This window comes from Gadus morhua, chromosome 3, assembly GCF_902167405.1.
Source record: "Gadus morhua chromosome 3, gadMor3.0, whole genome shotgun sequence".
NCBI classification, from domain to species: Eukaryota; Metazoa; Chordata; class Actinopteri; order Gadiformes; family Gadidae; genus Gadus; species Gadus morhua.
Genome location: NC_044050.1, coordinates 20,969,496 through 20,993,861, shown reverse-complemented (window position 1 = coordinate 20,993,861; position 24,366 = coordinate 20,969,496). Strand labels below are relative to the sequence as shown.

Sequence of the window (24,366 nt, the reverse complement as noted above, 5' to 3'; positions counted from 1 at the left end):
AATGGATGCCAGATGATCCTAAGGAATTCCACATGTGATAAAGGCATACTTGGTGACAAAGTGTCATTTCCACACACTTTGGCTCATCTGGGAGAGCAAAACACACAGACACACACAAATTTGCTGACATGCATTTCCATTCGCCCACATCCAAGAGGTTTTATAGTGCACACATTGATCTACAGGGATCTCTTAATTCGTTCCCTTCAATCGGGCTGTTCCCTAACCGCCCAATGTTAGCCCCAGCGCTATTACTACTCCAAGACCCAAGTCCTCCAACACCAGCACACATTACATTACATCTACCCCTCGGTCTCTGTCTCCTTCGCTACGGGTCAAATCCATTCCTAACAACGTCTTATCCGGTCCGCTCACACGCATATGGGCCATGGTGCGATCTGCAGCCAGCCTGCCCTGTATCTCTTGGTAGATGGGGGACAGAGGTATATCTCCCTGTGCTGTTGCTGCTGCTCGGTGGCCTTGGGCTTTCATAAATACCGATTCCCTCGCATTCTTTTTGCAATGGGAGAGTCAACATGTTTTGGTGGTGGTGGTGTTTCGCTATAGAAACCTCTTGTGTTTGGACGCTAAACATCACGGGCTGAGATGTGGCATGCACCAGTCATACAGCGAAGACGTTTTGTGGGAATATGGGAAGTTACGTGTGTGTGTGTGTGTGTGTGTGTGTGTGTGTGTGTGTGTGTGTGTGTGTGTGTGTGTGTGTGTGTGTGTGTGTGTGTGTGTGTGTGTGTGTGTGTGTGTGTGTGTGTGTGTGTGTGTGTGTGTGTGTGTGTGTGGGTGGGTGGGTGCGTGCGCGCTTATGTCATACAACACGCCCCATAAGGAAAGTAGATGTAGAGTCTCGGCTCCTCGCGTGCGCTCACCTCCGCCAACTCAGCCACTCACATAAACGGGAAAGATCCTTTCTGTCGTTACCCCCACCACTTCTTCCCCGCATTTACCCCATCTGTCTGTTGCCCCTTTCCCGCTTTTCATTCCCTCTATCGCTCTCTGAGTCACGTTTTAATGAAAGATAATGTTGACCTAATCGGAAGGTCTCCGAGGTTCCATAAACATTATTGCATCAACCTAAAAGCAAACAGCCAGGCCTTTGTCTCTTTACAGCCGTCCCAAGACCCATGGAGGCCTATTTCCCTGACAAAAGATTTAAACCAACCGCCTTCCTTTGTATGCGCAATCACATCGGCGTCATTCACTCTGACTTTCTGCATCATTTTCAACGGACCCATCGATTATTTATTTACAGGTTGAAACCACCATTCCCCTGCCAGAATCGTTTACATTGGAGAAGAGAAGAAGTAAAAAGTGGTGCCGAATTTCAATTCATACCTTGTCACTCATATTTCAATCTTAACGCCTATTGGCTCTTCCTTCGTGCACGGCTCCACGGGCGGGAGGGGGTGTTGGGGGCGGGTACCACTCGCTCAGGTTGAGCGGATCCCTTTATCGTGCGAGCTCGTGTTCTCCCGTCGCCGCCGCCGCGCCCTTTATCAGTGGTTCAGCCACTCTGCTCAGTGCTCACCGCCACAGGTAGGCTACGACCGGGGAGCCTTAAAGGGAACACACGGTGGAATAAACCACTTTTGTTGGTGGAAGACGGACCCTTTTAGAAACATCTGGAATGGAGAAGCACTAGTAATAGAGCAGCAGTAAGTAAAACAATCCGTTGGCTTTTTCCTACGCGAGTTCCTTTGTTTGAACTGTTTTTAGAGAGTATCATAGATAGGCTAATGAGTGAGTGAGGCAACAAAAATGGGAGCCACTTTATCCTACTTGCCATGGACCGACTCGCTCTTTTTTAAAACAACTTTTAAGTAAAGCAAAAGAGCCGATTCAAAAAGAGAGCGGTTGTTGTGTTGTTTGACAAAACTGAACAAATAGTGATTTGGATTCTGGATGAAATCCAACGAAACAAAAACAATTCAAATCTGTTTTCTGGCGCGTTGTCCTTGTCTGACGGGTCAGTTTGCGGTGGGAGCCGCCGCGTCTCAAGGTCCTGGGATAGGAGCTCTCTGCTGCCTGATCACCTACATGTAACCTGCACTTTTTGTTTAGACTTGAACGTGCTGCTCCGCGTTCCCAAGTCAAGTCTTGTTTCACGTTTCGTCAACCTGTTATCTTTAACACAACTATAGGGCCTGCTCCCCGCCACCACCTGCAGCAATCTGACCTTAGGCAAGCCCTTTTTTTAGTCACTCACAGTAGTGGAGTCTTCCAGTCTTAATCCTAGCCTGTTCTGAAATTACCTGCATGACACATTACTGTCAATGGATATTGGTGTATGACGTAGACCTTGACCTAAAGCAATTTGTATATCCACAACGCCTCGTTTTGTGATACCTTTTTTTCTTTTTCTTTTTTTGCGTAAAGGAGGTTGACCACCCTTGTTGACGCGACACACACACACACACACACACACACACACACACACACACACACACACACACACACACACACACACACACACACACACACACACACACACACACACACACACACACACACACACACACACAGCTCTCTTATTAAAGCATGTCATATGCCCATTATATGCTATGTTTGCTTCGTGTTGTTTTACTCAACATTTTTGAGTAAAATGTGCCAGTTCGTTTTTTAAACCAGGTGCATTCTCCTGAAGTTACTGGCTGGATGTTGACGCTTGAACATGGTTTTGTCGGTGAAGGAAGTTTGTTTTCTGAAGACCTACCAATGTGTACCTAGTATTGTCATAGCCTTACACCCTGAGTCGGCCTCCTGATCTCAAGCTGTCTAGTGTTGAGTCCTACTTTAGTTTCCAGTAGGAACAAGGGATGGTTCAATACCCTTTGCAACCGGTACAATTGTAACATTGTTAAAAGAACATGCAGAGACCAATAGAGCAGAGATTGCTGTTGTAAAGTTGAGCTCTTGGCTTTGTTTTGGAGGGAGTGGGGGAAGACAGGCGGGCGTGTCTCTGGTAATGAGCGGGTTGAGAGCAAACCTGTGTTTACTGATGCAACTCACTCCATTTACACACAACTCGTGGATCATATATATGATAAATTCACAGCTACAGACAAATGCATCGTTTGACTCTATGTTGGTTAGGCCGTGTCTCACCAACATGTGGTGCTCTGGTGTTGGGCTATCTTTGAGAGGCAACTGGATGCAAATTAAATATACATTATGGCAAATTAAGAAGAGCTAGGTGTTGTGTAGGGCTATGATAAAACAAAAACAAGAGGCACCTCTTCAAATATGTTGAAATTACTTTTCTATCCAGTCAAGCATGCCAAATCGGTCGGTACACTAGCTGCATGGAGGATATTCTGGAAGTGATAACTAGTTGGTGTATAGACCGGCGGTGTGCCAAACTGGATTTGGCTGAATGAGTCAAACCAGCCAATCAAGTATCGCACACCAGTCGATACACTAGCTACATGGTGGATATTCCAGAAATTATAACCAGTTTAGGCTTTACCAACTTGGACCTTTCACCGTATGTTTGGTGTATTGAAAGCAAATGTCTTATTCATAAAGTGAGCACGAACGTTTAACTTTTATATAGTTATAAAATTACCCCTAATTATACATTTTATAACCCCATCAGTACTGTTTATGCTTCTGTTTCCTCTGCGATCCACGTGCATGACTAGTCAGGGGGGTGTTTGTTAAAACCAACCTTCGGCACAGTCGAAGGCAGCGTGCTGCTCTTTGACAGCGACATCCTGTAAAGGAGTGCTATGATGAAGCAACAAAGGAAATGAGTAAAAAAGTGCTAGCTGCCCCATTTGGTTATCTCGGGACCCATTTCCACAAGATGTCTGTGGGGTGTGAGACTGCATGTTCATTCAGATTTCTGGACGCAAATTAGCAGATGGGGATGTTGCTTTGGCTTATACCATCTTTTTCACACAGACGGATGTTTCAAGGGAGCGGCATGTTTGAGAATAACGGCAGCAAATGTACTTGGTTAGACACTACACAACAGGAGGTTTTTTTCATTCAGGTTCAGGTAGAGCCGCTATTATGCCTGGGTGATATGGCTGAAAGACATATCGTGATATAACTTGATCATATTGATCGATATCGATAACTAGTCCAAAAAAAAATGAGACTAGGAATTACCATTCTGGATTTAAACACTTCCGTATAGCACTTAATATGACCTTCCACTGTTCTTCATTGATAAATACTCAAATGTCGATACAACAATGAAAAACACTTATTGTTGTAATATTGTAAATAAGTATGGAACCGTGTTTGTGTAACAAACCCAGCTGCTAAATTTGGTGGTCCAGTCTCTTATCGCTATGTATATTGAACATGTTTTATATTGATATTGATCAAAAGTCTATCACGATACCATAATTTAATGATTTATTGCCCAGGACTAGCTGCTATCAATCCTTTTCCTGTCCTAACGATAGATTAACAGTTAGCATCCAGAGGGTGTTTCCCTGGACACTTTGTTTCCCTTGCCTTTCCACTCAGATCAGTGGCAGGAATGTTATTGCTCTGCCTCAGCACAAACATTTCAGGATCATGTCTCTTGTTGCGGCTTTGGTCTCCAGGAGTGTGTTCACACATGAGCAGTGAGCACTAGTCCACTTAGTCACAGGCCTGATAGAGTTCAGGCATAGTGCCTGAATTCAGGCTTGAGCTCGGCCATGTAGGTTGTCAAGAAAAGTGAAAATAGGTGAGCGGTGCCTTTTAAAATGTCAACACGTCAACCTACCTGACCTTTTGATTGACATGTCTGCCGCCAACTAGGCGTCGTCTATATAAGGAAGTCTTTTGCCTTTGTATGTTTGCACTGAGGATGGTCTGAATGGGACTGAAAACGTTTTGCACTCACTTTGGGTAGCACTTTACACTTTTATGCAATAAAACGTATTGCATCGGCTACATGGTGTGCGAGTTCCGCCCTGAAAGTCAATCGCAAGAAAATTCAGCGGAATAATGCAAACTTGGGAAAGAGGAACTGAGGAAAATCTGAGCAGTATATGCATATTCTAGTTAACAGAGGTGTTAACTAGAATATTAAAGTTTGGCTTATTTGTAATTTCACTTGGACTTGGATTTAAAGATTACACATGTGTGTGCAAAACACCATGCCCCAGGAATATTATGTTTATTAAATGTTAAGGTCTCTCCCTTTCAATACCATTGAATTAAAGGGTGATGATTGCCTAACCGCCGGTGTGCTCCAATAAGATGGAGATGGAATGTAACGACCAGCGAGCATGTCATATTCTCCAGGTTGAAGAGGGGATGGAACAAAAGGCCGCTCAAAATAGGTGTTAACGCAAGGTCGGTTTGCTTAATGACGACAAGTATCCTGAATGGAACCGGCTCAAGAACCAGATTTACAAGGGGGAAAAGGGCTGTATGTGGGCCTGACTGATCAAATATTAGTCATGTTATTAGTCCAGCGATTTTAAGTGTGTGTGTGTGTGTGTGTGTGTGTGTGTGTGTGTGTGTGTGTGTGTGTGTGTGTGTGTGTGTGTGTGTGTGGTGTGTGTGTGTGTGTGTGTTGTGTGTGTGTGTGTGTGTGTGTGTGTGTGTGTGTGATAACTGGATTGTGTAATTGCGAGGCGTTTCTCTGGCTGTACTCAGCCTTCTGAATAAATGCATTGGTACTTTTACAGGATTACAAGAGCGCAAACAGACAAGAACTACACCATGGGGGATTGTGGCCATGGCAAGTTTACTGTAAGCATTGGTTTTCAGGGACAGTGCTAAAACAAGGGTTGGGCCTTTGACTCGTTTATAGGTGGTTTGTTGTCAGAATGTGTGTGTGTGTGTGTGTGTGTGTCATTTTTTACCTGATTTTACACTTAAAGACTTTTAAATGTATAAGGAGATGGTATAATGCGTAGTGTTTTTATCACAGGAATATCCACAGCAGTTTTGAACTCTCAATGGGCTTCAAGAAAGAACCACTATCTTTTCCTTGATTCAATGTTACTTTTCTGTGTACAAAAGTTGTACGAGTGTGGAACATTCGATTCTGCAAATGGTTTTAAGTACAGGAAACTGTCCTAAATAGAGCATAAAACAGCTGCATCCCGCCAGTTCATAATTGAACACGTGCGCAGATGCGAATGTGAGTTTGAGTCCTACTTTCAGAAATATATAAAAAAATCAATCTTATTTAGTAGCGGTATCGGAGCACCTGTTATTTTTCATGGAATAGAAATTGCTTGACCATACAATTGATTATTTTTCTTCGCTCTGTCCACTGTATGCGCCTTGTAGAAAAGTCAAAACCATACATTGTGTACATTGTATCTAAGAGAATATTATAAAACACAAAAGTGTTTCTTGCATGAAGCTCCATGTCTGAGGACACGTCAGTAAAACAAAAGTGATGGCTTTCCTTCTAAAAGAATGCATCTTTCCCCTCAGGTATACCGGGAAGGTCCAGAGTCTCAGACCGGCCAACACCAAAGGCTTCTCCTCAACTCCTGCATCCTCCCTTCCTACCATACAATGGTGTGCCGGTGTTCCACCTAGATAGGGTCACTATCTAAAAACCTCCCCCGTCAAACCCTACCCTTTCTGAGGTCGGACCGGCCTCCACAGGGCCTGCCTGGGCCACTCTCTCCCCGCCTTAATCCCATTTCTCTCAGCTCAGCCTTTCCCCCCTCCATCACATCATGTTGATGGACAGGACTGGGGAGGACGTCAGCGGTTGCTACTACAACCGCTCGGTCAAGTTCTTCTACGAAGAGAGCGGCAAGAACATCAGCGACCACTGGCGTAGACGGGACTACGTCATCGTGAGCCTGGGCATGTTGGTGTGCTTCATCGTCATCCTCTCCAACTTGTTGGTCATGTTGGCCATCTTCGTCAACCGCCGCTTCCACTTCCCCATCTACTACCTGCTGGGCAACCTGGCGGCCGCTGACCTCCTCTCAGGTACTGGGGTTGAGCCGTTAATCAAGTTCAAACCGGCATCGAGGTGTAACTGAACGCGATTTATAAATCGCGGTGATCACACCATGCGTGGTGCAAAACGTGCCTACCATCGCTAAACCGTCAATTGTGAATTTAGACATTTGTTTTTAGGAATTTTTTCTATAGATATGCTCTGAAGATTTGAATGTTGCACAGGATAAGAGTTTGTAGATGTGACATTAGAGACATTTCGGATAAGGGTACTTCTTTCGGGAAAGCTGTAAACCCACAATGTTCATATTTGGAACACTACATACAGTGGCCACTAGCGTACCGCTCTCTGGCTGCGGTGAGCGGTGCTGGAGAAGCAGCAGCTTAAAACATACAATTGTACCAAGTCCCAACATTGTGGATGTGAGTACTTTGCACCAGGAAATGAAACTCGACGTGAATCAGATGCCCCGCTCACATGAATGGTAACGGCTGCACAGATGGGTTCAACACTGCTTGTATAGTTTGTCAGTATACATTTTGACATATTTTTGTTTTCAACTTCTCACATCCTATGACCAAATTCTCATGTCATTGAGATATAATGAATCAACTTTATTGTAATAATTTACGTCAAACAAGGCTAAAACTGAATGACATGTGTTCACACATGGACAAAGGTGCAAAATGAAGAAGATTTAAGACGAAAGACTACATATATTATCAAACATATCTAGCAAAGCCGTTGGCTCTATATACATGATAAAAGAAAGGAGACTCTGAATGTTGGGGTTCGCAATATAATTGTATTTTGAAATAAATTGGAACTGCAGTTCTTCATAAAGCAAACAAAAAGTAATCATACAGTTGGCCTTTTTGTTACTATACCCTACCCTTCCATGTGAGCTATTTCCTAGCCATCCATGTTTTTATCGACGCAAGAGAATGTAGGAGAATTTTACTTTGCACCCTATAAGATAATGTTACTTCTTGGGACCCGAACATACGCTCATGTCCCAAGAAGTAACATTTTCTTGTGTTGACCCAGGTCCTTTTAGTGTTAGCTTTATCGTGAGCGATAGCATGAGCGTAAGCTTAGCTTTAGCATGAGTGTTAGCGATAGTGTGAGCTTTAGCTTTAGCATGAGCGATAGCATGACCGTTGGCAATAGCGTTAGCGATAGCATGAGCGTTAACTTTAGCGATAACGTTAGCTTCAGCGTAAGCGATAGCGTCCGCAGTCGCGGTCACGTTAGCTTGGCTCGTCTCTGAAACAAACGTCAGGCGCTGCTCCACTCTACTCTAGTCACACGTGCCCCTTTCTCTGTTCACCTCCCCCAGGGATCTCCTACCTCCACCTCATGTTCCACACGGGCCCCTGGACCAGCAAGCTGTCCAAGAACCAGTGGTTTGTGCGCCAGGGGCTGATCGACACCAGCCTCACGGCCTCCGTGGTCAACCTGCTGGCCATCGCCGTGGAGCGCCACCAGACCATCTTCACCATGCAGCTGCACAGCAAGATGACCAATCGCCGGGTGGTCATGTTGATCATCGGCATCTGGCTGGTGGCCATCCTCATGGGCCTGGTGCCGACCATGGGCTGGCACTGCGTGTGCGACCTGGAGAACTGCTCCACCATGGCGCCCATGTACAGCCGCAGCTACCTGGTGTTCTGGGGCCTGCTCAACCTGCTCACCTTCACCGTCATGTTGGCGGTGTACATGCGCATCTTCCTGTACGTGCGCCACAAGAGCCAGCGCATGTCGCAGCACACCAGCCAGGTGCGGCACAAGGAGACGGTGGTCAACCTGATGAAGACCGTCTCCATGATCCTGGGTAAGGCGCACTCAGCCAGGGATTGTCCTAATATGGGCAGGGGGGAGGTGCTCCTGTTATAGGAGATGTATGTTCTGGATGGTAACCACGGGTTCTCTATAAGGTAGGGTGGTCTTCACGGGCGGGCGGTTACCCTCACACAGGAATCCTCCAGCAGTACGTGCACGTGCATGAGTTCCAGGAGGCTCTTGGGATGCCTTTGTGTTTATACACTAGTCCCGGGCAGGCATGCTGCGTCCGCTCCGCCGTGTCTAAACCTGTCCCACCCTTCCGTCGCTCGCACTCTCTGCCGCACTCTCCTGCACATTTTCTTCTGTCCCCGGGCGGTTTGGCTACAGCCGTTTTTACTTTTTTTTCTATTGTTGATCTGGCCAGTGTCTCCGTGTTCACCTCCATCTGCTCTCTTTAACTCTTTATGAATACATTGCAAATGTGTTGGTTCTGGTGGGGGGGGTGCCGGAGCCTCGCGGTGCAGCCTGCTACATTACTGCTACGTAAAATGGGCCGGAGAAACCCCAAACGTGCCCAGACAGAACAAGACTCCTAAACCACCATGACGCATAACATTCTTTGGTGTGCGTGCGTGTGAAAGTGTGTGCGCGTATGGGTGCATAATCTTCCCATAACCTTCTATCTTGCGCATACATCGGTGGGCTCCCAGTCCTCCTTGCTTTGTGCCTGTGTGTGTGAGAAGTATGAATTCCTATCCCACTTTGTATTATGATAATGAAACCGGATCACTGGGACCAAACCCATTCCACACACTGTGTGCGTGTGTGTCTACTTTTGTGTTCCGCTGTTCGGGGGGAACAGAGGGGTCTTTTTGCTTCTCTCCCCTGGCTACCCCTTATTTGACCCCCTTAATGTTACCCTCTGTTGCAGGATAGTTCGGGGGTTCGATTCCCAAGCCGAGAGGTTCAGGGTCGAGCCCCCATGCCTCTCAGGTCCCCCATGTAGGCAGGCTTAAACCAGGTCCTCTGCCTTGCTCGTTAATGACATCTCAATTAAAATTGAGTTCTCAAAACTCAATTTAAAGGTGACACATTTTTACCACCAGGTTTGAGTGTGAATGGCCGTTACAAGCCGCTTTGAAAATCGGCCTCTTCTGACATCACGAGTGGGCGTGTACGCCAACGTAGATGTCTGCTGTATAGATCAGTGTACCAGCCTACCCAGTGGACTGCAGCAAACATTGCTCATCTATCCATCATACATCTAGGTGGACACGCCCACTTGTGATTTCCGAAGAGGCAGATTTTCAAAAGTGCTTGTAACGGCACACCTGGTGGTATAACATGTCACCTTTAAGCCAGGTCCGCTGCCTCGCTCGTTAACGGCACCTCATTAAAATTGACTTCTCAAAACTCAATCTAAATCACTCTTTCGCGATGTTTCGAGGCGCCCGCCTAATGACTGTTGATGCACCCCACTCAGCCCCGCCCAATGTCCCCCCTTTACCCCCCCCCCCCCTTGCAGGCTGCTTCGTGATCTGCTGGACACCCGGCCTGGTGGTGCTGCTGCTGGACGGCCTGGGCTGCGACAGCTGCAAGGTGCTCCGCTACGAGAAGTACTGCCTGGTGCTGGCCGAGTGCAACTCCTTCGTCAACCCCATCATCTACTCCTTCAGGGACAAGGACATGTGGCGGACCTTCAAGAGCATCCTGTGCTTCCCGTGTCGGCGGGACCGCGGCGGGGAGTCGGCGGCCCGCTTCACCAGCATGGAGCAAGAGGTACTGTCCGAGAGCAACGGGGGTCACCACGACAACGGGGGTCACCCCGACGAAAACATTCGTGACGCCAAGCACTGAAACCCCCCCCCCCACGCAGCGGTCGAAGCCCTCGCGGCTAGGCGGCTAGAGGGGTGGGCGGCTAGAGGGGCGGGCGGACGGGCGGGTGGGGGTAAAGCGTCTTGGGATTGGAATGGTGCTAGCGCACAGATGGTCGTGACACCCTGGCTTGTGACGAGACGATTGCCGTTTTAAACAGCAAGCTAACGCGCTTTTGGTTGGACTCGCCCCTTCTGATGATTGCGGCCCAGCTTTTGGCACAGATGTGCATGATGCATGTGTCACCCGCGCCCGGGATGCATGCCCCGCGTTAGTCCGCCACGCAGGGTGTCAATCACGGCCGCACAGTTCGACGCTGTTCTTTTTAATTCAACCCGCGGTTAAGACAACCGATTAGGACGGTATCGGAAAACACTCAGCATTGTTCATATGCCAATATTAGACAGGCCTTCTTGATTCCCTGTGCAAGATTTAGTATTTGATGCAATTGTTAAGTTGTAGTTTTATTTTGCCGTCAACTGCAAGAATCTCCAGCGTTGAGGTAGAATGACGTATGTCCTTAACGTTGCTAAATAACAATAAACAAACCTAGATTAGTGTAACAGAACGGAACAAAGGGAATTATGGGGTCTGTTCTGCTTAAATGTGGAACTAGGCATGCAGGGAAGGTATATGCCAATTGAATCACTTTATTGTTGTGTTGTGCAGAGCTGGGGACACCGTGCACACATCCCTCTAGTGTTCAGGTCCACTCTGTGCTGCACCGTGAGTCCTGATTTGTACAACGCCTTGTTTAGCCAAGGATAGCCAAGTGCTTTAACAATTCCAATGAAACAGGAATCTAAATAGTAAGAATTTTAGCACAAGAATTGTGTGCTTTTCAATATTCTTGCCGATAGTCAAAAGCCCTTTTCACGTTTTTCAGCAAGGGTTTTAAAATCTCCAATCCCGCATTTTTTTATTTTTTATTTGAAAGAGCAAAAAAAAAGAAGAAAAGTATTTTTAAATATTGGCCGTATTTCTCGATGCACCGGGAAATACCCGTTGACACATTTGTGTATTCACTGTATATTTGTTATGCTCGGGCCTGTGTTTTCTGTGTTTTGCATGGCGTGTAACGCGTTGTGTGTCGTCTTGCCCTGCATGCCGCTAACCCACTCCAGAGGTTCGTGAGCGTTTCCTTCTGGTGGGCCTCGGCCTCTTGTGTATATTGAAGCCATGCACCCTGCCCCTCCGTCTCACAGAGATGACTCTTCATGTCTAAACACCCAACGTTCTGGAAGATGTCGCTTCGAAACTACATTGCCGTAGCTGCCTTGCCAGCATGTGCGTGTCACGTACGGATGTCCCTCGTGGTTACAATATTTACACATCCTGTCAAACAGGGGATAGAAAAAAGCGAGGGTGGGAGGTGGGGGGTGGGGTCATGGGGGGGGGGGGGGGGGGGGGGGGCACCATAGCTTAGAGTTACGATGGTTCAGACATACACCACACTGCTCCCCACCACAATACATACACACGATACATTACCAGATCACGGCAGGGTAAAGTGCTCAATGGTTATAACCCCTACAGTTACTTTTCTTTTTCTTTTTAATTGTACAATACAAGCCGAGACTGAAGCCAATTATATTTTGTTCGTAAATGACATGCCTTTTCATATTGAAGGCTTACTGTTATGTACGATGTTATTCTGGAATAAAATGCTTCATACTATGCTGTACATACTATTTTTGGGGTTTAATCAATAAATGTGTATTGGAATTTACACCTGCCTGTTGGTTTGTCTGTTGTGTAGCTGTGTGCTGTTTCTGTCTGTCTGTCAGTCATTATGGGCTTTAGTGCAGTCATGAACTTATTGTTTCCCTACACAATGAGTCAGACGTAGGTGACAAACAAAATGGTTGTGCTTTGATTTTAATTGATGTATTAATTTAACAGTTTGGACTTTGACTAACTCCATATAATTTCTTTCTCTTCCTTCAACCTGATTCTGTCTATTTTTTAACAATCTGCTACACCTACTCTACACCCCTTTCCCTCTTTTTTTTAACTCTATCTCTATATCCTTCATCTTTTATCTTCCCTTTTTCGTCCGCTACTGTAGCCTCTTAAGGGTCAAGGTACTACATTGACAGAGTTGAAGAACGGAGCCTCCAAAAGTGTCCTAGGATCCAAAGACGCCCTGGACTCCTCGGAGAATTAGCGTTCACCTGAATCAAGAACATTTGCCACTTCATTTTGTATCATATTTTATCTGTATGTTTTTTTTTGTATTGCTCATTATGAATACTGACTATGAATACATTATGAATATTTTTTTTTGTCTTTCATAATGTTATTACCCAGAAAGCATAGTGCAGGTCAATATTTGATTGCATTGTAAAAGTTCATGTATCATCTTAGTGTTTGGAATTTTATTTCTATGTGTGCAGTAAACAAGGCAAAAAATAGTAGGGCTTGAATCAGCCTTGTATTTATAGTCATCCAATGACGGCAGGGTTCAATTTGAGACCAAGAGTTTTAAAATGTTCACAATCAAAGGCTGAATCCATGTATAACTTGTATTTCTTTGGTGAAGTTGTTGCACTTTTTTTTTTTTCTTAATCCAAGGGTACTCTGAAGGAGGGGGTGGGGGGTGTCGTTTTAGAATTATCGTTTTGTTCTCTTGGTTTGCATGTGCACATCAAATCAATCTCATAATGTTAATATATTTAAAGATCTGACCTTTGAACTGTAACCCAGCAGACATGATGGCAATGTGGGTTGAATCCCAACGTTGAATTTGCATGTTTAACCCATAGAAACTGACCTATCATTAAACGCTTGATACCTGCAAATGTCTTAAGTCTGGGGGGTTGTGGCTGATTTAAAAGGCTGCAAGTCTATTGGATGCTATAAATCCAGAAATAGGGGAGGGGAGTTGGGATGCTCTAATCAATGTTCCATTGTGTACCTGAGATTACAATACGAAAGGTCGGGGAGGACCTTTGTTGGAAAGTAAACCACCCTTAGTCTCCTTCACTTCTTTTCCACTCCCTTCATCATTCCCGTCCTTCCGTCTTGTTGGTAGATGCTTGAATACAGAGTCCTTCGGAATGCTTTTGCCAAACGATTTGTTGCTCTTCTTTCCCTTCCCATCCAATGAGAGCCAGCTCTTGAAAGGGCCCTCCCTCTTTTGCTTCTTCTGCTTCTTTGGCCCCCAGCCGTGTAGCGTGAGAAGGCTGTTGTTGTTTTTCTTCTTCTTTGGTGTCTTAATGTGCAGCGCCCCCCTCAGCACGCTCAAGGCCCTGAACACAGCCGGCTTGTGTTTCTTCTTCTTACCGAACAACACACTGCGCGACGACGAAGCTCCCATCGCGTTCACACACCTGGCAGGAACGATCAGGATTGAGTGTGTTAACTGGAGTTGTTTCCTATTCAGATAAACTTGGACTGACACTTTCTGTCTTCTCCTCTGAGATGGTGGAAAATAAGCAGCTCTGCTTCCTATAGCTCATGTATTTATCATATTGATTTACAGTTTTTCTCAATCGTTTAAACACGTTTTCTGAAACTATAGCTCAATTTCTCAAAACTCTAAACACAAACCTGAGAAGAGTTAATAATTTTGTCAAAACTCCACAAATTCTTCTCAGAACTGATTTTTTCCACCAAACAATAAACACAGCAATCAAATTAATGTCTCTTAGAGAGCATCAATTAAACACTGGTGTGATCAATTCAAAACACTTCCATCAAAATACTATTTACATATGTTTTGATGAGGCCATGTTACATATTCCAATGTATACAATTGTTTACGAATAGCTTTTTTTTTTAAAGTTGCAATTAGGTGGTACATAGTATAAAGACTTTTGCCATATTGTTATACAATACTGTGAATATATCATATAAATATTGCATTGACACAATCGTATCAGAATATGGGCTAAACTCACAATCCCAGCTTCCCAGAGTCATACTGTACACCTATAGTTGAAACTGCAACATTGTTCTGACAATACACCAATGTTACCTATTTTGGCAAATTACAGTACAGTAATTGCACTGATAAGAAAAATCCAAAACCCTACAGTAAGAAAATGTTTAGACTGTCTTTCGGGGGATGTAATGATGAAATCAGTACAAAAAGGTAACAGCATTTCTTTCTTTTTATGTAATGCAGAATTTTTTTCAACCTACGAAAAAGCTTTTCGTAGGCCAAAAAGTAATATAAAGAAGAATATAAATGAGGTGAAACAGATCTACATGTAAATCAGTCTGTCTCCGACCTCCGGTCCTGATCAGGCCAGAAGACCATATCTACAACACAGTAGAGCTCCCATGAGGCCTCTTTTGTGCTCTGTAATGTAATAATTTGAATGTGCTACCCCAAAATACATACGGTAAAGACACACCTGTTGTCTCCTTGAAGTCCATGAATTATGGTGGGTACTATTTTCAGTGGTTGGTTGAGTTGCAGTCTGAGCCGACTTATCCAAAGGACCTGATCTTGTGAAGCTTTTGATATTAAATAACCGATTTCTTCAGCTTACTCCGGGGCTGTAGGAACACATTAACAGAGTTTAAAGTGGCTTCTTCCAGATGGTATTTTCGGATCTGACTTAATAGTAAACCAAGGAAGACTGAAGTACACAAGACTGGTTCGTAGGCATTCCGTACCTCATCGTTTCGCTTTAGGGCTGCTTCTCCCCAGCTTAGTATTCACATGCTTCATTTAGGACTATGAATGTATCTCACAGAATAAATTTTCATTATGGTGACTTAACAAAATGTGTGTCTTTGTGTATGTGTGTGAGTGACGTAATAAAAACACTCACCGGTATTTCACCCTTCACCCTGGATGCTTCCCACAATCCACTGCAGACCTGATATGCCGTTCCCTACAGTGAGTCCACTACACCACCTTGACCCTTGGCTCCATGTTCAAAGTGCAAAGCAGTGCCTGAGAGAAGAGGGATCCCTTTAGGGCGGAGCCCACTTCCCTGCACCTATAGGTCGGCAGCCAAAGCCCCCTCCCCACATCCTGCCGGAAACAAGTCTGCTCTAAAACCTCCCATACATCGGAGGAACCGGTATGGCTGTTGACAGCAGACGACCTGTTGCTGGTGGATCGTTGTGTCAGTGGTGAGCAACGAGGTCAAAGGTCAGCCGTTGTAGACGGATAAAGTTTTTCTTCTGGACCCGGGGCCTGGTGGTGGAGCAGAGGTCTGGGGTGACCAGTCGGCACTCTGTCCCCGGTGGAGGGGAGGGGAGCCAGGGAGAGATGGGCGTGGCGTGTCGTGGTGGTGGTATGCCTCTCTCTGAGCTATGCGGTGTGTGTGAACATGAATGCAGGCCGGCGACTGCAGGGGCATTGTTTTGCTCAGGGTCCTCCCACATGGAGCCTATATACCGGGGAATGTTGACAGTCAACTCTTTGGTTTTCAGCTTTCTAGGGAATCTGCCTTCACCGATTCGTGCCTCTTCTGCATCCATTTATGGTGGAAATGTCCTCATTTATGTTCAGGAAAATACAAAACTCAGGCACCAGGTGACAATTCTAAATAAAATGGAATAGTATAGTACAGTAAGGTGCTCAGACATTCGGTATTGCTTTCAAATCTGTATTCTCCTGTAGATCCACTTGTGTCATTTGATATTATCCCGGCTGAGTCAACACACATGATTTAGCCTCCCGACCCTTTTGTGTCTTTTGTTCGGAGAAGTGTGTGTGTATGTGTGTGTGTTTGTGTGTGTGTGTGTGTGTGTGTGTGTGTGTGTGTGTGTGTGTGTGTGTGTGTGTGTGTGTGTGTGTGTGTGTGTGACTGTGTGACTGTGTGTGAATGTGTGTGTGTGTGTTTGCGTGCGTGCCTGCATGTTTGATCTTGGGATTCCCCCACACCCCCCCACACTGAAATCGACCACCTGCAATCTCCCCATTTCCTTCGGCCATTATCCTTTTCCCAGCCTTCCCCTAGCTCGCCGCTCCCCGCAGCAGGCCTGCCCGTCATCAGCAAGCACCGACACAGCCCAGAGTGGAGTCCTCGTCTCTTCCCCCTCAGTCAGAGGTGGCCCGACCGGCTCGGCTGGCTCTCCTCCACCTGGCTGCTCGGCTGGTTCCGGGCTGATCTTGTCTACCGGGATGTCCGTGCTTGGTGCCTATCACGGCATCGGGTAAACTTTGGCCCTGGGAGGGTGAATGAGGGGCGGGCCCCTGACGGTTGGGGCCGGGCGGAGCCCCGGGGAGGGGCTGTAGGATGATGATGGGGATGATTGTCATGCAAAGGGATTGCTGGCTGGGAGCGGATGATGACATCATCTTGGCATGTAGATTTGTAATGGAGCTAGGTCGTTAAGTTGGCACGGCCTTCTGGGGGAGTGTCTATCAGTGAGCTCATCTGGATCCCCAATGGACGTAGCAACAACAGAGCCACTTGCTAATAGGACAGGATAATCATGATATGATAATAAATAAACTTAGAAAATAGATTTTTCCGAAATAGTATTGGAGTTGTATACAACATAGCAGGATTGAATGAGTGCAGCTAAGCTCCATATGGATGCTTAATGGATCCATTAAGCATGCAATAATTAACCACTAGCCCATGCAGAAATTAAGTTTACAATTTCCCCCATTGTGTGCGTGTGTATGTGTGTGTGTGTGTGTGTGGGGGGGGGGGGGCTGGGGGGGTGGGGGGTCGGGGCAGCTGTTCAGTTCAGTGTATAAATCACACATCGGTCATTTACAAGGGGCGGAGCCACGTCTAGAAGGTGACTGCGTACCGGTGTCTGCGCGTCATATTTTATGACCCACCACCTCCTGTCCCACCCTCCTCATCGGTCCTCCCACTCCTCCCATTTTTCTACCGATTTTTTTTCCCGGTTCGGCGGCGCATGCTTCTGCTTATCATCCGCGTACAACCGCTCGGCAATGGTGGATGCAAGCGCGATGAAGAAGGCGTTCACCGTGTCGGATATCAAACCGCTGGACCAGTACGATTTCAACCGAGCCAAGATTTGTGCCAGTGTCCGGTGGCTGCTGTCAAAATCATACGGGTCCGCAGGTAGGCGTTACGGGGCTGTGGCAGGGGGATCGCCGTGTGATGCTGATGCGCTACATGGGTGGGGCGCGGGGATGAGAGGCTCCATTGGACTTGGGCGGCGTTGACAATTTCTGTAGCGAGGATGGAGCTCGCAGCATCCTCTCCTGCTCCATCCTCCCCGCAGCTCGGCCTGCTTGGCCTATAGCCAGAGATATCACCCTTCTGGCCGCTGCTCTGGTTACGGAGCGACCGTAGTGGTATGAGGTTAGGGAAATCACAACCCTGACCAATGATTTAAAATGGAAATGTGTGGAACACGTCTAAACATCCGATCAGTGAAGCGTGAAGGAAGTGGAAGATATAGGCTGCTGCATTGCAACAAAGCAGTAACTGGCTCGTTTAGGCCTTTTATTAATGTGTTTTTTTTTCAATCCAGATTTGTGTATATCATTGCACTTAAACTTTATCTAAATAATATTTACTGGAGGCAAGGGATAAGTAATTACACGCTGTAGGTAGGCCTATAGCTATATAGGCTACTGCATAATAATTGTGTCAGTGTTACGCACGCGTCCACACTTGACGTACGTGTACGCACCTACAGCAGGCATGGGAAGGTAAAGAAAGTAGACAATAGGCATGTAGCCTACTCTGCTGACATGGCCCGATTCAAACTCCGTATTCAATCTGCCTGATGCAATAGTGGTTCACTATTTGGCCAAGCTTTATCAAACCCTTTATCGAACCCTTGTTTAAGAACAAATACGATGATGTTTTTTGATTATGATTATTATCGATTACTATTCATTTCTAGGGATTTCTAGGGATTCAATCGTCTTTTAACATCATGACGGGATTTGGTTTTAAGATATAGTTCACTTAATCCACAGTGGGTTAGAGACATAATACATCTATGTTGCATGTTATAGGCCTAGCTTACATGTAGAGCGGTCAACTTGGCAGCGATAAACTCGAAAACGCCTCCTGGGTTTCTCTAACTGTCACATGGAAATCACCCCCTGGGTGCCTCATTCAAATGGGATGGCTGCTCAGGAAGAAGACTGGGATTATGTCCTCACGTGCTTTGTCCCTTTATCTCTTCTTAACAAAATTCACACTTTGTAGACAGCAGTGTAGAGTTATTATAAAGCCTATTATATAGCCTACCCTTAACCTACCTTCATGCAATCAAAGCACAGAATACCTTAGTTAATAGCTAGGATAATACCTATTTGGTATTTCGTCGCAACTGCCATCCTCGTCATGAATTAGCCCCTGATCCAGTCGGCTCTATGATAGAAAAAACATTTCTGTGTGAGGCTTTGGTAATTTCTATTTTCCATTAGCGACTGATTAGGATATTTAACCTCATCCTAATCCCGCCCTAGAGTCTTGTCTGTTGAACCACTGGTCCGGGCCTGCTTCCATCCTATTAGATTCACATTGGGCTAACTGGGTTAACTTGGTCTGTATAGAGACCATACTGGCCCGTCCCCAATGGAATGGCTGTGTTCTCCCCCTCCTGTTCCCATAGCGACCGACCACGGTTCTGTGGCTCCAGCAGTACTGTGGTGTGAGTGGGTTTAACCCCCCGGCGCTGTGTCACTTTATGTAACAGTGACACCAATGGGTGTCAGTCTGCAGCACGTTACACCAGCACTCAGCCGAGAGGCCGTCCCAAGGCACCTGGTAAATCATCTGTGGAGTCACCCACTATCGATTGTGCCCGTCAGTTTGTTGCTATGACAGTAGTTTGAGATTCCCTTGCTTCTCGGTCCTCTACGACTTGTCTCTTTTCCTCTCTTCTTCCTCTTCCAATTCCTCCTTCTGATCCCTATTCTGCCACTTCCTCTTCCTTTTCCTTCCCCCTCTTCAGTCTCATCCAGTGATTAAATATATTGATTCTTATATTTTATATGGATGCATTAAATATATTTAGTTCAGCGACAGCATTTTCATATTTCTTCCAAACAGCCCATCAATTAAATCGCAGACAAAGGTGACGTGAATTGATGTTTGAATTTTTTCAAATGTGTACAGAAGCAAATGTGTATGGGTTTATAGTAATCCATCTTAGATTCTGGAATTAAGTTAATGGTTTTAAACCGAATCTGGTCAAAGTTGCTGATGTTATCAAAATATCTCAACCGTTTGTTGAATCGGGTGTTGTGATGGCGTGATATGTTGCTTTGCGACCCCCTTTACACCCATGGTGACGGACAGAGAGCCTTTCAGTTGTATGTCTGGCGAGGGGACATTGTACTGCCTCCAGTCCGAAAAAATATAGGAAGAGTAGAGTCTCCAACCTAATGATGATATCTGGAGCAGCCATCCACACGCTGACATGTTCAAATATGGGTCATCCTGGGGGCGTGTGTGCATGTGTGTGTGTGTGTGTGTGTGTGTGTGTGTGTGTGTGTGTGTGTGTGTGTGTGTGTATCTGTGTGTGTGTGTGTGTGTGTGGTGTGTGTGTGTGTGTGTGTGTGTGTGTGTGTGTGCGTGTGTGTGTGTGTGCATCCATAGAGTGTTATTGTTAGTTTTGTAACTTGTCTGTAGCGCACACACTGTAGTGTGTGTGTGTGTAGCACACACACACACACACACACACACACACACACATACCTCACACACACACACACACACACACACACACACACACACACACACACACACACACACACATACACACACACCCTAAGTTGAGTTGATTTGATTTGAGTTGCTGATACACATGAGGACCTTTTCTCAGGAAGGAGTTTGTCTTTGGCTCCGGGCTCTGTACAGACGACCCCTGACGCTCTCACCTGCCATACACACAGGAGCAAAACCCTCCTACTTTGAAGATGAAATCGATCTGATCTATACTCTGTTTTCAGAGACCTGTACGATCCCTCTCATATCACACAGCCTCTTATTCAATGTTTAATCGGTTGAGTTTCTTGAACGTCGTCAAACTCAGTCAGACCTATTGTAGTTTGTCCGTGTTCGTTCACTCAACACCCACGGTGTTATCTGGTGTCTTTGTGTGCGTGTGTGGTTTTGAGTATTCTGCATGAAGCGTCTGACCACACACACTCTCTTTTGAGTGGGCACGTTTCCCCTGCAGATATTCCACCGGGGGTGTTGAGTCACCTTCTACACCATCTACTCAGATAGGCCCAGAAGGAAGCTATTTCTGTGGGCGACGAAATAGCCTCCCATGGCGGAGCCTCAAGAGCTGATTGTTGTTCCACTTCGATGCAAGGCAAGGGGGTTCACACACCAATAATGTCCTTGCAGGCCCACCTTGTGTACGCCGCATGGGCATGACGTGTGCCTCGCAAAAAATTGTAACCTCGTTGCCGAGGCGACGCAGCAGCAAGGGCTGTGATTGGTCCGCTCGCTAAAACCCGAGGCAGAACCAGAACAGGTTGACGACTGCGTTGAAGGGTATATGTGCGGCCATTGCGTTGCATCGACGGGGAGTCATGACGAAGCCTTACGTCCTTCCATCCGGAGAGCCTTACCTCCCCCTGTCTCAGAGAACACCGTTTTAACAACGTTTTCACCTACACACACACACACACACACACACACACACACACACACACACACACACACACACACACACACACAACACACAACACACAACACACAACACACAACACACACACACACACACCACACACAACGATCACATGGCGCCCCCACCCTCTGATCCCCGTCTCTCCGTCCAGAGAACGTTCCGGTGGAGCTGCGGGAGCCCTTCTACAAGGACCAGTATGAGCAGGAGCACCTGAAGCCCGGGGTGTCGGCGCTGCTCCTCTCCCCGGAGCTGTACTGCCGGGCCCAGGCCCTGCTGGCCCAGGCCCACGGGGTCTCCCTGGGGGCTTCGCAGGGGCCCCCCCGGCGACAACTCGGCCCTGCTGCAGCTCCTGACCAAAAAGGGCTTCGCTCCCCGGGACCGGGACATCGACGTCACAGAGGAGGACCTCTGTCACACGCCCATCAAGACGGTGCGTGCGGTTCTGTGTGCGGTCCGTCCGCTTCACGCACGAGTTTCAAAATGGGTCGGATAAGCCGGGAATTTTGTAAAGTGATGGCTGTTGTCCTGCCTTGTGATTGGTGCAGAAGGCGCACCTGGCCCTGATGGATGCGCTGATGTCATTGGCTGCCAAGGAGACGGTGGGGCGGGTGAAGATGGCCGAGGAGGCCGGGCAGATGGGGGCAGGAGAGCCCTGGGAGAACGCTCTGCTCTTCTGGGTCAACAGGGTGAGAGCACAGCGACCCCAGTAGCTCTGTGTAAATGCAAACCTGGACACTCGAGAGTTAAAGGTGACATAGTATACCACCAGTGAGTGTGATGTAACCGAAAGGGTTGCTAGTTCGATGCCCAGCTCCTCCTAGCTGAGTGTTGACGTGTCCCTGAGCAAGACACTTAACCCTCACTGCTCCTGATGAGCTGGCGGTCGCCTTGCAGGGTTGACTCTGCCGTCTGTGTGTCAATGTGTGTATTAACCAATGTAAGTCGCTTTGGATAAAAGCGTCCGCTTAATTGTAATTGATTAGCCATTACAAGCCGTTTTGAAAATCAGCCACTTCTGACATCACAAGTGGGCGTGTCCACCTGGATGTGTGACGGATAGATGAGCAACGTGTGCTACAGTCCACTTGGTAGGCTGGTAGACTGATCTATCCAGCACACATCTAGGTGGACATGCCCACTTGTGATGTCAGAAGAGCTACATTTTTAAAACGACTTGTAACAGCTAATCAAACTCACACCTGGTGGTATGATATATCAACTTTAACTTCCAGACACAAAGGTTCTCGGTTTGATCCCCAATTAATACTGCTAATACTGCAAGATGCTTTGGATGCTAAGATGCTAGCATCTGCTAAATTCCATAGTGAATATTGAAAAACTGGGTTTGCCGAAGATGGCGGGTTTCAGCATGTGTAATATGGAGGGACAGACGAGTTAGTATCTAGTGTAATTTGATAAATCCGTTGATGCTCTGTCCGCCAGTTGAACCAGACGTTGCGAGAGAGCACAGAGGAAGAACCGCCCAAACCTCAAACGTGCACAGATCTCCAGCCTGCTGAGGAAACTGTAAGGAACACCGTCATGCACACCAAATAGAGAAGCGCGAAAAACGCAAAACCATGTACACGTGCAATAACATGCATACACATTCACACGCAAACACAGAAACACACACACACCAACAGAAATGCATGCACACGAGGTTCATTTCCCCAGGAGTGAACCTCACTTCCATTCGTTTTATGCTGATGTCATCACCTTGTCACAGACTGCATGCCTGCAACTTTTGTGTCTTCTCTTTTGCTTCTGCCTGCCAGTGTCCTTCCAACCGATGGTACTGGAAACTAGTCCCAGTAAGTGTCCTTGTTTCTTTCTCTCCTCGGCCCTTCGTCCCTTTTTATTTCTGTCTTTGCTGCGGCCGGAATTGTGAGGCCGGCTTCAGTAAGCTCATAGGTGGAAGGTGAATCGTAGTGTGGGTTTAGTAAGGTCATAGGTGTAAGGTGGATCGTAGTGTGGGCTTTAGAAAGCTCATAAGTGGAAGGTGGATCGGAGTTTGTGCTTCAGAAAGCTCACAGGTGGAAGGTGGATCGTAGCTTGGGCTTGAATAATCTCCTAGCTGGTAGGTGCCAGTTTGGAAGTGCCTTTATGGTTGATGGTAAAGTCGGGACCCTTTGAAGACAGACGGCTGGGTTTCTGCCTACGGCTAAGGTGTCATGTTGGATGGAGACGCCCTGGTCTTAGTGTCCGTCATAGTCAGGGTCTTGATTTCATAACTGGACAGGGTAGGAGAGGACCAAGTATGAAAGGCAGGGGGGGCATCTCTTTAATTTTCTCCTTCCCTTCCCCCTTTCCCTGTTCCTCCCACCTCTCTTCCCCCCTGAACGAATCATGTGACTTAATGGAAGTCATGTGACTGACCAATTGTGGACATTTCGTTTTTCCCTTGATGAACGGGCACCCTGAAGCATTCACGCTTGTCTCCCTCTCTGTCTCTCCCTCTCTGTCTCTCCCTCTCCCTCTGTCTCTCCCTCTGCCTCTCTCTCTCCCTCTCCCTCTCCATCTCTCTGTCTCTCTCTCCCAATCTCTCTCTCTCTTTCTCTGTCTCTATGTGTCTCTGTCTCTGTCTCTCTCTCCCCCTGTCTGTCTGTCTGTCTGTCTGTCTGTCTGTCTGTCTGTCTGTCTCTCTCTCTCTCTCTCTCTCTCTCTCTCTCTCTCTCTCTCTCTCTCTCTCTCTCTCTCTCTCTCTCTCTCTCTCTCTCTCTCTCTCTCTCTCTCTCTCTCTCTTTCTCTCTCTCTCTCTCTTCCTCTCCCCCTCGCTGTTTGTCTCTCTCGCTCTCTCTCTCTCTCTCTCTCTCTCTCTCTCTCTCTCTTTACCATATCCCGTCCAGCATTCTATCGCTTTCTGTTTGAAGGAGTCGGGGAATAAGCCGCCAGTGGTAATGTATAACACGCCCCCTATTACCTCACCCTCTGCCACCGCTCCCCCCAACCCACCCACCGTGTGTCTCCCCCCCCCCCCCCCCCCCCCCAAACCTCCCCCCCAGTAAGTGACACGGAGATGATACTAAAAGTAATTACCGATTGCGCCGCCAGATAGCGGCAAGGTCACATGACATCACTGAACTGGTGACACACCTCTTGATGACGCCATGTTGTGGGAGGGGCCAACACAGAGGGGACATGACATCATGGTTATTGATCAAAACACTGTATATCACCGTACCCACACCTCCTGCAACACGGCCTGATCACATGATGCAACACGAGTTGCATTTAATGCATGAACAATGTCATGT

The 24,366-nt window shown here is 46.8% G+C and overlaps 2 protein-coding genes and 1 long non-coding RNA gene across 6 annotated transcripts in view; 2 read left to right on the top strand and 1 right to left on the bottom strand.

Moving 5' to 3' along the window:
* Positions 1 to 1,454: 1,454 nt before the first annotated feature.
* lpar2b (lysophosphatidic acid receptor 2b) lies at positions 1,455 to 14,147 on the top strand. Of its 4 annotated transcripts, none has more exons than XM_030350722.1 (6): positions 1,455 to 1,670; positions 6,412 to 6,924; positions 8,235 to 8,729; positions 10,206 to 10,279; positions 10,357 to 10,459; positions 12,624 to 14,147. In XM_030350722.1, the coding sequence occupies exons 2-6, from the start codon at positions 6,663 to 6,665 to the stop codon at positions 12,629 to 12,631; spliced, it is 942 nt and encodes a 313-aa protein (XP_030206582.1). In that variant the 5' UTR covers positions 1,455 to 1,670; positions 6,412 to 6,662; the 3' UTR covers positions 12,632 to 14,147. The 4 variants fall into 4 exon arrangements, with proteins under 4 accessions (XP_030206582.1, XP_030206580.1, XP_030206579.1 ...); XM_030350720.1 differs by adding an exon at positions 5,652 to 5,715 and having other exon boundaries at positions 10,206 to 10,459; XM_030350719.1 differs by having other exon boundaries at positions 10,206 to 10,459.
* LOC115539870 (uncharacterized) lies at positions 13,088 to 15,829 on the bottom strand. Its single transcript, XR_003976051.1, has 3 exons — positions 15,340 to 15,829; positions 14,917 to 15,061; positions 13,088 to 13,887 (listed from the first exon to the last, which is right to left on the bottom strand). It is a non-coding gene; the product is annotated as an uncharacterized LOC115539870 (long non-coding RNA).
* A 1,479-nt stretch (positions 15,830 to 17,308) lies between these two features.
* LOC115539865 (calmodulin-regulated spectrin-associated protein 3-like) overlaps positions 17,309 to 24,366 on the top strand; it is a 19,247-nt gene continuing 12,189 nt past the window's right edge. Inside the window, 6 exon segments of the mRNA XM_030350707.1 lie at positions 17,309 to 17,565; positions 21,261 to 21,418; positions 21,420 to 21,539; positions 21,655 to 21,795; positions 22,553 to 22,636; positions 22,888 to 22,923. Coding sequence (XP_030206567.1) covers positions 17,433 to 17,565; positions 21,261 to 21,418; positions 21,420 to 21,539; positions 21,655 to 21,795; positions 22,553 to 22,636; positions 22,888 to 22,923 — 672 coding nt within the window. The 5' untranslated portion in view covers positions 17,309 to 17,432.